At 37.2% G+C, this 14,461-nt stretch overlaps 2 protein-coding genes across 2 annotated transcripts; one reads left to right on the top strand and one right to left on the bottom strand.

Moving 5' to 3' along the window:
- Positions 1 to 1,883: 1,883 nt before the first annotated feature.
- BckdhA (Branched chain keto acid dehydrogenase E1 subunit alpha) lies at positions 1,884 to 7,430 on the bottom strand. Its single transcript, XM_034973342.2, has 8 exons — positions 7,273 to 7,430; positions 6,430 to 6,701; positions 5,063 to 5,319; positions 4,415 to 4,580; positions 3,389 to 3,589; positions 2,695 to 2,813; positions 2,183 to 2,330; positions 1,884 to 2,020 (listed from the first exon to the last, which is right to left on the bottom strand). The coding sequence occupies exons 1-8, from the start codon at positions 7,330 to 7,332 to the stop codon at positions 1,942 to 1,944; spliced, it is 1,302 nt and encodes a 433-aa protein (XP_034829233.1). The 5' UTR covers positions 7,333 to 7,430; the 3' UTR covers positions 1,884 to 1,941.
- Positions 7,431 to 9,053: 1,623 nt separating this feature from the next.
- Positions 9,054 to 11,806, top strand: CycK (cyclin K). Its single transcript, XM_034973343.2, has 3 exons — positions 9,054 to 9,648; positions 10,740 to 10,926; positions 11,248 to 11,806. The coding sequence occupies exons 1-3, from the start codon at positions 9,134 to 9,136 to the stop codon at positions 11,734 to 11,736; spliced, it is 1,191 nt and encodes a 396-aa protein (XP_034829234.1). The 5' UTR covers positions 9,054 to 9,133; the 3' UTR covers positions 11,737 to 11,806.
- Positions 11,807 to 14,461: the final 2,655 nt, after the last annotated feature.

Genomic DNA, 14,461 nt, shown 5'->3' with positions numbered 1-14,461 from the left:
GAAATTTACCCATATGTTTGGCAATGTTACAGCTCTGCTTCTAAATTATTCTTTGGAGATAGCGATATTAAGTCTTCTGTAGGCGTTCAGCAGGGGGATCCTTTAGGTCCGGCCCTGTTCAGCTTAGGGATCCATAACCATATCTCAAATTTAACATCTAAATTTAACATATGGTATCTTGATGATGGAACCATTGGGGGCAACGTGGATGACGTTCTAAAAGATCTTAATCATATTAAGCAACAGTTTGGGAAAATTGGTTTAGAACTTAATTTTTCGAAATGCGAATTGTTTTTTACAGAAAAACTGTCGCAAGAAAGAATTCTATTGGCCTCTGAATTATTCAATGAAATTTCACCTAATATTAAAATACTTGATAAACGTTCACTTTGCCTTCTCGGTGCTCCTCTTTATAATGAATCCATACAACCACTCTTGGATCAAAAAGTCAGAACATTTTCGGCTAATACCGACAAATTGGGCACTCTAAATTCTCACATTGCATTTTCGATCCTAAAATATTGCCTTTTTGTACCTAAATTAATTTACATTCTCCGCGCGAGCCCAATTTGGAAATTTCATGGACTACTCGATAACATGGATGCCACCCTTAAAAGTACACTAGAACAAATTCTAAATTTAACTTTTGATGAGCACTCCTGGAACCAAGCAACTTTACCGGTCAAGTACGGTGGCATCGGCGTGAGGAAAATTTCCAGTGTAGCTCTTCCGGCTTTTCTGTCCTCTGTGCATAGTATAAAAGAGCTTAGCTCTCAAATTCTCAAATCCAATTCATCATTGACCTATGCCACAGAGGCCCTAGAGAGTTGGAAGGTCAGATGTCCCAATGTCGACATCCCGAAGGAACGTACTACACAAAAACTTTGGGATTTGCCATTGGTTCAACTGACACATACGAATTTGGTTCAAAATCTTACAAGTGACAGAGATCGTGCCAGGCTTCTAGCATTATCCGAAAAGGAATCTGGGTATTGGCTGCATGCCTTGCCATCAAAAAATCTCGGCACACTTTTAGATAACGAAAGTTTTCGTGTGGCTCTAGGTCTCAGATTGGGAACACCACTGTGCCATCAGCACAGATGTCCGTGTGGAAAAGAGGTTGATAAATTTGGAATCCACGGACTCTCTTGCCAAAGGAGCTCCGGTAGGCTGTTTAGGCATGGCTCTCTTAACGATACAATTAAAAGAGCTCTTGCCACCATAAATATTCCTGCGCTCATTGAGCCGGCAGGGATTAGTCGGGATGATGGCAAGAGACCTGATGGATTGACGCTGGTTCCCTGGGAACGGGGACGGGCGCTAATGTGGGACGCAACTTGCGTTGACACATTGGCCCCGTGTCATATCAGGAAGACAGCATCAAGACCGGGAGCCGCAGCAGAAACAGCTGAAAACGGCAAGCGGCGCAAGTATGCCTCTCTTATAGAGAGTTACATTTTTGTGCCGTTTGCCGTGGAGACCCTGGGGCCATGGAGTCTTAGTGCTAAAAATTTTTTACGAGACATTTCACCGCGATTAATAGCCTCAACTGGTGACAGAAGGGCTGGCTCATTTTTTGCGCAGCGGATCAGCCTGGCTGTCCAGCGCGGAAATGCAGCCAGTATTCTTGGCACCATTCCACGCGTTCATGATTTATATAGTAATTAGATAAGGCTAGCTTTAAGTTTTATTGTATTAAAAAAAAAAAAAAAAAAAAAAAAAAAATATCAAAAAAAAAAAAAACCATAGACAAGTATCTTTGACATAATAAACATTAGGGTCAGAACACACATTAAGACAATATGAATCGGGGAAACTTTGCTGGTAAGCTTTATTGTGTATTGAAAAATTAACTATATTATCCTAAATAATGAGAGGTGAGATTGAAAGAAACGTTTTCTAACGAATTTAAATATTTATTGATATAAAAACACTCTTTGATTATTCGCTTTGAAATTGATCGATAGGATAGTGATCTTTATACTTCTTCAGATGTTTTTCCATTTGATTCATTTGTTTTCTGGAATAAAGACAAAACCTTGTTACATATCGGTTTAAGTATAAATTATAATAATTAAAAATGAAACTATATAGTTATTACACCACCACGTACACCATTCAACTTTTAAAATAAAGTTGCATCGAGCAGCTTTGTATGTGACATGACTCATGAAATACTCACTGTAAATTAGGAGGCATGTCATAATAAACATCTTCTAGCATCTCCTTCCAGTGGGGTTTCTTCTTCTTCTCCGCTTCTTGCATCGTCCTTAACACTAAATCACGCGCTTCTTTGGCAAACTGCTTGTCAGATTCTAAATTCCATAGCCCTAGAAAAAAAAAAAAAAGAGTTTATAGCACTTGTACCCATTTTTACTTCAGGGTTAAAATAAAACTAAACATAAAAGAGTTCCCGAAAAATAATAGTTGAACTGAGCTTTGAATGGCTTTTTATCAAAAAAATTAAGACTAAAAATAGGTAAATAATAAACCATTGTAGGTACAAGAAATAAGACTTTTGAATGTTTTTTTATTTCATAGCGGCCATTTTGAAATGTTTATTATTTGCGGCAATAGAAATACACATTCTGTGAAAATATCAGCTCTCTACATATTACGAATCACGAAATACAGCCAGCTGACAGACAGACGGACGGAAGGACAGTGGAGTCTTAGTAATAGGGTCAATTGTACCTTTTCCTTCAAGATACAGTCTAAGCTTCTGGACAGGATTCTCGTCTTGCATCCATTCGTGAATTTCTTCCACCGGCCTGTAAGCGCTGCTGTCGTCTGATGTAGAATGGTGTCCCACTCTGTGCAAAATCAAAAGCTGTGTTGTTCCTCCAGTTGTAAAGGCAAAAAAAATTAAATTTAAGTACACGTATTTACCTATCATTCATCATCATCTCAATCAATCACCCAGGTCTCACCGGTTATTATTGAGAGTGGGTCTCTACTTGGAATGAAATTTTGGCCATAGTGGACTATGGTCAAAATTTTATTCAACAGGCTGGCTAACTACCAACCAGGCCCCCCGCTGCCCCTAACAGATCATAGGGCATCACCCCTTATTGCTCAGCAATCAACCCTTTTTTCAAGGTTCAACACTTTTTCACGTATAATAGGAGATTTTATATTGTTGTTTTATTTATAGTAAGGACAGATTATATTTCTCAGATTTCCCAGAGAGTGTCCAAATTAAAGGACAACCGCATTTTTGATGGTTCTTTTCGGAAAGTCTTCAGCAATGGTGAATTTATTTTCATATAACTTTTAACAATTCATATGAATTCGTGAAAAATTAATTTAAAACAGTTTAAGACTTTAGAAAATTGGTTAGGTACTACTACAACAAAGATTTGGGTTTGACTTCAACATACTATTTTACCTGTATGACATAGCTTCGATAAGTACAGGTTTATTTGCCATTGCTAGTTCTCTCGCCTTTTCAACAGCCTTGTAGACTGCAAGAGCATCTGTCCCATCAACCCGTATTGTGTTGAGTCCCAGCGCTGGGCCGCGGGCTGCAATCCCATCCCCACGGTACTGCTCACTTGTGGGTGTAGAAATTGCATAACCGTTGTTTCTACTGGCAAATATATAAATGAAAATTTAATGTGCTAGGTATAATGTTCTTGGTTTGCATAAGTTAACATCAATAATCTGTACATAAAACAGTATCGTGACTGACTGACCGACAACACACAGCCTGAACCAGTGAAAGGCTTAGAAATATTGCTCAGTACCCAAAGGGTGTATTCAGGAAAGATTTCAAGAAATACCAACTGGATATTGGATTGGGTTGGACCAACTTTAATAAAACTTAATCCACTACTTAAAAAAAAAATATAGAAAGTTGTTGGAAAAAGCTAATTAGTTTCTGATATTTTACTTACTGCCTATTCACAATAGAAAGGAAATGACATTACGCTACTATAACAGTGCTGGTCGAAAGTCTAGTGCTCGATTGGAGAGTCATAATTATCGGAAATTTCTCCCAAGATACCTAATAATAATATGTCGGCTCACTATAATTTAGTTAGATAGGTACTTAATTTGAAAATTGCGCGATTACTTAATAATAATTGTACCTAGGGCAGACCCTGGAGTGGAGACCGCGCAGCGTGGGACAACCTCCAACCTGCTGGACTGACGACCTTAAGAAGGTCGTGCGGGAAGTGGGTGGATGAGGAAGGCAGAGGAGGTGGTGCGCTCTTGGGAAGGCCTATGTCCAGCAGTGGATGCAAACAAGCTGATTGATTGATTGAATTGTACCTAGTTCTAGTTAAATTGTACTTATTTAATTTTTAATCATTCTGTTGTTTGTTAAAAAAATGACTTTATATCTGGGATATATGCCTTTTTCAGGGCCTGGTTTCACGTGAAGGGCAAAATACCAAGATAAATATTTTACCAGAACATTATAACGGGGCATTCCAGTGTGGAAGCGAAATTGAAGGCTGCATGAGCATCCCCTTCTGAAGCAGCGCCGTCACCGAAGTAGCAGACGACGCAGCGGTCGTTGTTTGGGACTCGTTTGAATGCGTACGCCGCACCCACTGCTTGCGGCATTTGTGTTGCTTGAATGTTAAAAAATTTTGCTGTTCATTTCCATGGTGATTGGTGACTTTATTTAATTTTATCTCCCCTCCATACCCCACTGCCTACTGGTTAGATGGTGGTACTAAGACTGCAGCGTGTGGATGGCTCTATATCCAGCGGGCGTCTCAGTTGACGACGTTGAATTACTAGTACTACACCATCAATGCGTGAGTTAAGATCACAGCCTTCGGTATTCATTTTAAATACAAAACTTTAAAAAGGAGATAATTTCGTAATTGCTAACACTACACCTATAATAATCATTATCACAGCGAGGACGTGCGATAATATTTTTAGAATTTAGCTCTCGAACATTTTTAAAAGAACTTGCTAAATTTATACCGTACCTATTTACTTAGTTTTTAAAAATGATAAATCAGTAGCATATATTTAGTGTTAAGATGCACTTTGTAAATTACTACTTTTAATGGTGTCAAGGTAAAAAATAAAACATTCTTACCCAATGGACTGGACAGTGTAACAATATTTCTCTGCTTGCTACCATAATGCACTGGCATCTGTCTTCCTTTGCCAGGGTCCTCGTGGTTTCCATAGCACTGGTTTATAATCTCGGTAACCGTCATTCCCCTGTAGAGCAACACTCCAAGCTCTCTATATTGAGCGAAGACCATGTCTCGGGGTGACAGTGCCGCTGCGCTGCCAACGTGGATCCCTTCTTCTCCATAATTGGTCATGTAGAAGGATATACGTCCTTGTCTGAAAGCAATGAGTGTACTAGTAAGGAAAGAATCATAATGATAGTTTTACTCTAATGTCCTTTGCGAGGTTATCAAAAATAATTGAAATGGATTAAGTATAAGTAGTACATGATACGAAAGTGAGACAATTAGTCGGTTATTGCTAGGTTTGGTTGGACAATTTTCAGTAAAGTATCAAGTTGTAAGCCGATGCATTCTTCAATTTTTATCTTATACCTAGTCTTACTGTACAATTTTTATTTAATACCGTTAATCATCATCGTCTACCCAACGCCGACCCACTATTGAGTGCTCATCTAAGAACGAGAAGGGGTTTGCCATAGTTCACCACGCTAGCCAAGAGCAGATTGACAAACTTCACACACTTTTGAGAACATCCCTCCCTTCGGCGGTGTTCCCATTAGATTACAACATGGGGTTATTCAAGGGGCGGATCAACAAATTTCTGAAAGGCCGGCGACGCATTGGTGGTTCCTCTGGTACTGCAAACGTTCATGGGCGGCGGTAATCACTTAACATCAGGTGACCCGCCTGCACCTTTGCTTGCCATTGTTATTTTAAAAAAAACATTATGGAGCATGCAAGTTACAATGCTTTCCGTCGACCGTCACCGTTAATATAAAGCAAGTGATACTTAATTTCTTACAATTTTATTGTTCTACATAATATCTCACACCCGGCTTTACTCACGTGTTTTAGTTGACGTTAGCCCGACTAGTTTCGAACCCATTGACTAAAACATGTGAGTAAAGTCTGGTTTAACGCTAAAATTGTATTGTTGTATGTGTTACGATTACGAACCTCTACGCATAGGAGGCCGATGTCAGTAGACTACTGTTAATCTAAAGATTGCTATAACTTGATAGTTAGGTGCATTGAAAAAGAGAGGTATTTTGACGAGATACAAGAAAGCAATAACATGTTTAATATTACCGAAAATGTGAGTTGGTAACAATTTAGCATACAAGAACAGTTGCAGCTGTCTACACTAAAAACAAGTGAACCATTTGGGCTTCGAACATTGACTATTCTTTCACTTCTTAGAGGCGCGACAGTATACGTCGATCTAGAGAGAATACTTAGGCATAAAACGAAAATGATAACATACCTTTGGGATTCATACAAAATTTTATCCATTTGGTTCAGCTGCACCATTGTTTTGTACATGTTGAGAAGTGTTTCGGTCTCTATGTTCGGTTCTTCCCTTCGATCAATAACTTCTCCATTATTATCAAGTACGTGATAGATGGGGATGGGGTCGTAACTGTGCTCGTTTAGAACTTTCATTTCCGTCACGTAAGGGGCCCTTGCTCCGGGAAAATTTGCGTTCTTGCTGCCATTTTGGGATATGTTTTCCGGTCTGGTATGGGTGGAGAGTAACTGAAATTTTATATAGAAAGAATACCAGCCATAATTACTAGGATATTTTCTACTGTGATTGACCAATCAAAGCACAAAACATGCTTTACTCATTTAAATCTAAATACATAAAAGGAAAAGGTGACTGACTGACTGACTAACTGACTGACTGACTAATCTATCAACGCACAGCTTAAACTACTGGACGGATTGGACTGAAATTTAGCATGCATATAGCTATTATGACGTTAACATCCGCTAAGAAAGGATTTTTGAAAATTCAACCCGTAAGGGGGTTCAAAATTTGTGTAGTCCACGCGGAAGAACTCACGGGCATAAGCTAGTTTAAATACTTATAAAAGGAAAAGATGATTGACTGTCATACTGACTGATATAATAATCGCTAAACTGCAGTTAAGTGTCATCAAAAACAAAAATTAGATCATATAAAAATTACGCCAACTTAACTCATTAATGACATTCAATAATAATTATTAGCATCGAAATAATAAATGTATCTTATCTTTCTATAGCTACTTACACAAGATTATTTACATATAGTAAATTAGTATTAAATTTGAAAAGTACATACTCTTATTCCGTGACTAAGTCTTTTGAGACGAATAAAACTAACTCCACTTTTGAGCGCCATTGTAAAACTGAATGTGTTCACTATTGTAATGTATCGTGTTGTATTGACTCAGAAACATTACATTAGCAAGTAAGATAAGGTTGGCCTTTTCGTTCATACGTATGCTAGAGGTCAATAAGCTTGTTATCAAATATTTAAAAATAATGTGTTTGGCGCTCGCTTCTATGCATGCTTGGTATGTTTAGTTGCCATCGCTCACTAAGGTATAATACTATGTTTAACTTACTATGCCACGTTTATACTATGTTTACTATGTGTATGAACATATGGTATTCTCCAGGGTGGCTTGTTAACCCCCGTCTGTTTTGATTGATCATGATTTTTTAAACTCAACTACTTAGTTAATTAATTACTATTAACCGCGATTAATAGCCTCAACTGGTGACAGAAGGGCTGGCTCATTTTTTGCGCAGCGGATCAGCCTGGCTGTCCAGCGCGGAAATGCAGCCAGTATTCTTGGCACCATTCCACGCGGTCATGATTTATATAGTAATTAGATAAGGCTAGCTTTAAGTTTTATTGTATTAAAAAAAAAAAAACTACTTAGTTAATGTCCGGCATGCGCTGTAATGTAACTTGCATGCAAATTAGTGGTCAGTAAACTATTCCTACGTACAACAATTGTATACAAAGTTTCATATCAATCGGATGAACAATGCGCGAACGCGTAAGCAACGAACAGATAGATAGACAGATAACCATAAATTTTATATTGTAGGTACATACTAGCAAGAGCGACCCGCCCCGACTTCGCACGGCCCACGGGTAGCAGATAACAATTTTCGTAGCGATCTCTAATTTTTGGAAACAAAGTAAGTAGGTAGTTATAGCTTATTTCACTCAAGAATAATGTAGAGAATTTTCAAAATCTGTTCAGTATTTCCGGAGATTACCTACAAACAAACTTACAAACTTTACCTCTTTCTAATATTAGTATTAGTGTAGAAGTATTATGTATAAGACGTGTCTCATTTTAATTATAATAGGTAGCTGGTAGATACTAAATATTATTATTTTTCTAGAGTAAAAGAAAAATAATAATATTAAGTAGGTTAGGTATATCTACCTATATTAACATGATAGTAGGTCCAAGGGATAAAGTATCCGTTGTAACTTTGAGATTGAGATTGTTTCAAACAAACATACTCGCCGACTCTTTGCAGTATTATAAGCTTTCTTACTCTTAGAGGAGACCCGTGCTCTGTAGTGAGCTAGCGATTGGTTGATCATGATGATGATGATGATAAGGCAGCCATTTAAAACGTAATATGATTATTGAATGCGATCGTTTAGAAAACATGGTATCTCATTAACGTAATATTTATTAATCTGATAAGATATCAGTCGTGTCGTTGAGATTTTAGTATGTTTGTTGTAGCATTCAAAATGGTCGCTGATTATTAGGTACCTACCTAGTTACCTACTTTGTAGGCACGGCACCCTATTAGATGTAATACCTACGGAACAGAAAAAACTTATAAGCAGTTGATGTGCTTACTTATTTCTAAGTATCCATTGCAGTTTGATCCACTATCAATTATTTAATAACCGAAGTTAATAATAATTATAAATGCTTTAATTTTTTCATTTTTGCTTGCTGCGAATTTTAAATACAATAAACACGATAAGACGCGACTGTTTAGTCGTTTGTGCGTTCAAACTTTATTTTCTAGTCTGTTGTATTTTTTACCTGTGAAACTGTCAATTACTTTATCATTTTTGTCTATGGTCAGTAGCAAATAAATGGCGGTGGTAGTTAGTGTCGGACTAAATATATTTTTATTATAATTAAATTCTAATAATGCCCTATTGGTATTACGACAAGAAAGATTTACAGAACACGCCGTCATTCCGCGATGGGATCCCTAACGAGACCGAGAACCGTTACAGGAAAGAGGGTGCGAGGTTTATCATTGACACAGGATCGAAGATGGACTTAGGTTATAATACTGTGGCCACTGGTGTTGTTTATTTCCATCGTTTTTACATGTTCCACTCGTTTAGAACATTCCCGAGGTATATTACTGCGTGTTGCTGTTTGTTTCTTGCTGGTAAAGTGGAGGAGACACCAAAAAAGTGTAAAGATATAATTAAAGTTGCCAAGTCGTTGCTAACTGAACTAAAATTCAGTACGTTCGGCGAGGACCCCAAGGAGGAAGTGATGACGCTGGAGAGGATCCTGCTGCAGACGATAAAGTTCGACCTGCAAGTGGAGCACCCGTACGGGTACCTGTTGAAGTATGCAAAGTGCCTTAAAGGTGACAAGGCTAAACTACAAAAAATGGTACAAATGGCATGGACTTTCGTTAACGACAGGTTTGACAATATTTTTTATATTGCCATTTTGTTTTAGGAAGAGTATTAAGCGTGTAAATCAACAAAGTTAACAGCATTACTCAAGACTCAAGAGGAAGAGTCAAATATAAACCTATAACCTTTCGGGTTTCACAACACTTTCTAATCAGTCACTCTATTAACACTTTCAACTCGTTAGAATGTTAATGATCGAAGTTATAATGTGGCTAATTCCATTGTACACAAACTAAACTAAAATGGTACGTCTAAATCTATTGCTATCCCTTTCATAATGTTGCTTGCGGAAAAAGATAGCACTAGATTTAGACCCGTTAATTTAGTTTAGTTCAGAGATTGTGTACAAGAGAATCGGCCCCATTGTTTTAATGCTAAATTTAAAATGAATGGTTAGATATATCTTTTACTTAAAAACTCTGTACATTGAAGATATTTTGAAATTTTTTATTAGAGTGAACTATATAATCCATACTGAAACCAAAACTACTTTTTTCATTTTGTCTGATGTCTGTCATTTTGTCGTGTCATGCTCGGCCATGATATAGATATCATGGCCGCGCACCGAAACCGAAACTACTGAACGAATTCCAATGAAACTTGGCAATATTTGAGTTCATACTATGAAGGAGGACATAGGACACTTGTTATTCTGAAATTCAGTATGGTTCCCTAAGGAGGGGGGATGAAAGTTAAAATGTATACTGACTGAGTTGTAATTCATTAACGCATAGTCCGATTTCATTCATTCTTTTTTTGTTAGAAAGGAGATTGTCCCGTAAATATTTCAAGGTATTTCAGTAGTAGTAGTTCAGAAATTAGACATCACAATCCTCAGTATTAGGTCCAAATAACTTGAATCCAGAATGTACAGGAACCTTTGAACGTACCGCTCAACTTAAGCTGGTGTGCGCAATTTATCGTACATAACTAGGCCACAATCTACGATCATGGCATGGCATGACGAAAATGTGTCTGTCTGCTAGTTTTCACAGACCTTTTTAACGATATTTGGTACAGAGGTAGCATGCATCCCATCCTCAGACCAAAATGTGGTCATGAGAACAGTATTCAATTTTTGGCATATAATATTTCAGTCTGTGCACCACACTGTGCCTGCAATGGGAGCCTGAAGTGATAGCGGTGGCGCTCATGTTCCTGGCGGGGAAACTGAGCAAGTTTGAGGTGATGGACTGGAACGGACGGGTGCCCAAGCACACCGCCTGGTGGGACATGTTTGTTGAGGACATCACTATGGAACTGCTTGAGGATATTTGTCATCAGGTGATTCATGACTTCCAACATTTTTCTTTTAACTTTGCTCCTATGCTTCTTACATTTAGATTTTTGAATTATGTTTTGATTTACTTATCAAAAATTGCGAAACCGGCAGGATTCGAACCTGCGTGTCCCCTGGGTATCGCGCTTTTGACTGCTAGGCCACAAGGTAAAAAAGTATGCTATCTAGCGTACTGTTTTAGAAACATCAGGTTTTCTAAATTTCCTTGGTGTTAATTCAAAAAGTACTTCATGTGGTTAGATGCTTTATAGCAAAAGTCTACTGCTTTATTATTACCACAGAATAATAATTATATCTCATTCCAGGTACTCGACCTATACTCGCCTCAGACGCAGCCCTCCGGAGGCGACTCGCCGCCGGAAGCGACCGCCTCCCGCGCGCCAAAAAACGAGAAGAAGCCCTCCGTTACACCGCCCACTTCCGCATCTCCTGTCGCCACACCTAAGCCCCCTGTCATCACACCGGTCAAAAACGGCTCAGACCTCAAATTGGAGCCCCCGAAAATTGACATGAGGTTCACATATCCCGGATACCCCACTATGCCAGCATATCCTCCAGTTTACACCGCGCCTCCACCATCAATACCTCCTCCTAATAGATTACCAATCCCCCAAGGGCCCCCGCCCCCTTTGAGGTACTCGGAACCCCCTCCCGCTCCCCCTACAAGATTCCCCCCAGTTAATGTTCCCCCTCCTAATTACTTCGCGCCAATGCAGACGCGAGGCCCCCTGCCCCCGCGGGGCCCCATCCCGCCGGGCCCCCTGCCCCCACGGCCCTACTACCCGCCACCGTAACGGAGAGCTAATCTTAAGCATAGGTTATATTATAATTTTTTTACTGAAATATAATAATTAATAGACTGGATTTGTTGTTTTATTTCTGAACAATTATTTACAACTTAAATGACACCAACGTAAAAACCTTTAGACAAACTGCTGTAGGAGCTTTGATAAAGTTTTGTTTAAACTTTTAATATTTTGTGTTTGTGATAAAACTACTCGATTTTCAAGGCATAAAACCTATATAGAAAGATCGTATTTAAACCGTTTTACAGGACGCAGAAAAACGGGCTACGATTGCATTTTTAAGATCTTTTTTAACTTATCCGATTTGGTTTGTGAACACATTTATCAAGCTATTTTTAACCGACCGCTCAGAAAGTAATAACAGTGACCGATAAACCTGGATCAAGACACTAACTACAATTTTTATTTTTAAATCCATATCAAAAATTACAGAAACGACGCAGAAATCACTAGACCACGGCGCACTCCGGACGCGATACCCAACTTCCATGAGAGGCACGTAGGTTCGAATCCTCCCGGTTCTGTAATGTTTGATTTGCATTCAAAATTATTTAGAAACCTTGATGTGTAAGTAAAACTATAAAAAAAATAGAGGACTTTGATTTGTTCACCCAGCTCTTCAATCAATAGAGCTTTAACCTGATAATGAGTTCAAATACTAGTTCCTGCCATTAATAAAAATAAAATGCTTGAGGGAACAAATTTTATACAAAAACATTAGTTTGCATTATTAATTCATATTTATTAACTCTCATTCATTAGAAACGTAAGTATAAAAAAATCAAACTTGTATCTTACAACATTGTATTACAAGAAAACATTATATACAGTCATTCAATACATACATAATTATTGCTATTAGTTGATTTTAGTCATTACTTTAGCTCACTAAATAATTTTATTTGATTACTTCTCCTTTTTTGTAGAAAAAAATAGAAAAGGAATATTTTTAATGTCAGTTTTTACAAAAAAAAATTGTGTAAATAAAATCAATAAGTAAATTAATAATTAATTTTGCGCAATACTTTAACTTAATATAATAATAATATATAACTATGGAGCTGCCTTTGGACTAGAGAACAATACATCGATAGAGAAGTATGAACACATCACTGCACCTAAAGGCGAGTCTAGACTATAATATAACATGTGTTATGTAACTCTTGTGGTATCTACCCCATTTTGTATAATACTGTAATTATAATTTGAAATAACATGCCCACGTGAAATTCGAGTAGGTAGTACCTAACTTGAGTCAAGTTGGATGAAAGAATGTTTATTAACAAAGTTACTTAGCATTGTGGGGCATAAATGCCTGCCAAAGGTTGCAGCTTAGTAAACGTTCTTCATACAATTTGGCTCAAGTATAGTAGATACTAGATATCCATACTAATATTATAAATGCGAAAGTGTGTCTGTCTGTCTGCTAGCTTTTCACGGCCCGTCTTCTCAACCGATTTTGATTAAATTTGGTACAGAGATAGTTTGCATCCCGGGGAAGGATATATATATTTTATCCCTGAAAATCATAGAGTTCCCATGGGATTTTTAAAAAACCTTAATCCACGCGGACGATGTCGCGAGCATCATCTAGTTATAAATATTTGGATCAAAATTGAAGCAGTATTTAAGTCAGACTTTAAGCTATGTGATCAAATCAGTAACGATCTTATTGCTACTGTAACATGTAACGAAATAACCGTGTTACATAAAAATGTTACATTATAGTGAAGATGCACCTTATGAAAAAACTATAAACTTAATCGCATAAAACCCTATTCTATAAATTCTGATATAATTGTATGCATTTAAATATATTATTTTAAGGTAAACAATTGCCTAATTTTCATTTTAACACAACTTGATACTGAAATAACGAGGCTTTTCACACAACAAAATTGAATTTTAGCTAAGTATGAAACCAAACGGAAACTCACTCGCCATTTTAACTCTATGTGTCAACTGTGTTAAAAGTACTTTAAAATAAGGACTATAATCGTACTTTAGACGTGACAGTTAAAATGGCGAGTCATTTTTCATTTTGTATGCATTATATCTACCTATAATATTGTTTCCAAAGTTTTTAGAGTTCTGTACCTCAAAAGGAAAAAGGTACCCTTATAGGATCACTTTGTTGTCTGTCAGTCGTGTCTGTCAAGAAAATCTATAGGGTAATTCCCGTTGACCTAGAATCATGAAATTTGGTAGGTAGGTAGGTCTTATAGCATAAGTAAAGGAATAAATCCGAAAACCGAAAACAAAAAAATTAAAATGTGTTCATGAACAAATAATTAGTATTTTCAATTTCCTAAGTAAGATTACTATACCAAGGAAGGAACCATAATATGAAAGGGCTTTACTTGTAAATTATAAAACATTTTTACCTATTTTTATACATAACAGTTATTGATTTATCGTGTAAAATGTCGAAAAAATACCCAAGTAGGTACGGAACCCTCGGTGCGCGAGTCCGATTCGCACTTGACCAGTTTTTTTTTCACCAATTGCGTGGACTCTTTTTTAAGAAAAACTAATATTTATTTATTTTAATTTTTACTAGACAAATATAACATTTATTAATGGCTCTGCTTGGTTTCTGATTATTATATTTAAATTTTTTGTTTTTATTAAATAAAAATTTATTATATCAAGTGATTTTTTTTTTGCTAGTGTTGCAATTTTGATAGGCATGGGAGATAATTACGAAGTACCC

The sequence above is a fragment of the Maniola hyperantus genome, chromosome 11, assembly GCF_902806685.2.
Source record: "Maniola hyperantus chromosome 11, iAphHyp1.2, whole genome shotgun sequence".
In the NCBI taxonomy this organism is placed as follows: domain Eukaryota; kingdom Metazoa; phylum Arthropoda; class Insecta; order Lepidoptera; family Nymphalidae; genus Maniola; species Maniola hyperantus.
This window is presented reverse-complemented; position numbering and strand designations above follow the sequence as displayed.

Bases quoted from the DNA above. Each gene is read 5' to 3' on its own strand.
- BckdhA (XM_034973342.2), bottom strand. From the start codon at position 7,332: ATGGCGCTCAAAAGTGGAGTTAGTTTTATTCGTCTCAAAAGACTTAGT. The intron at 3,590-4,414 runs GTAAAATATTTA...TATATTTGCCAG, and splicing joins TGCCCCGTTATAATGTTCTG to TAGAAACAACGGTTATGCAA. The intron at 2,331-2,694 runs GTACAATTGACC...TTTTTTTTCTAG, and splicing joins ACTGTATCTTGAAGGAAAAG to GGCTATGGAATTTAGAATCT.
- CycK (XM_034973343.2), top strand. From the start codon at position 9,134: ATGCCCTATTGGTATTACGACAAGAAAGATTTACAGAACACGCCGTCA. The intron at 9,649-10,739 runs GTTTGACAATAT...ATAATATTTCAG, and splicing joins TGGACTTTCGTTAACGACAG to TCTGTGCACCACACTGTGCC. The intron at 10,927-11,247 runs GTGATTCATGAC...ATCTCATTCCAG, and splicing joins TTGAGGATATTTGTCATCAG to GTACTCGACCTATACTCGCC.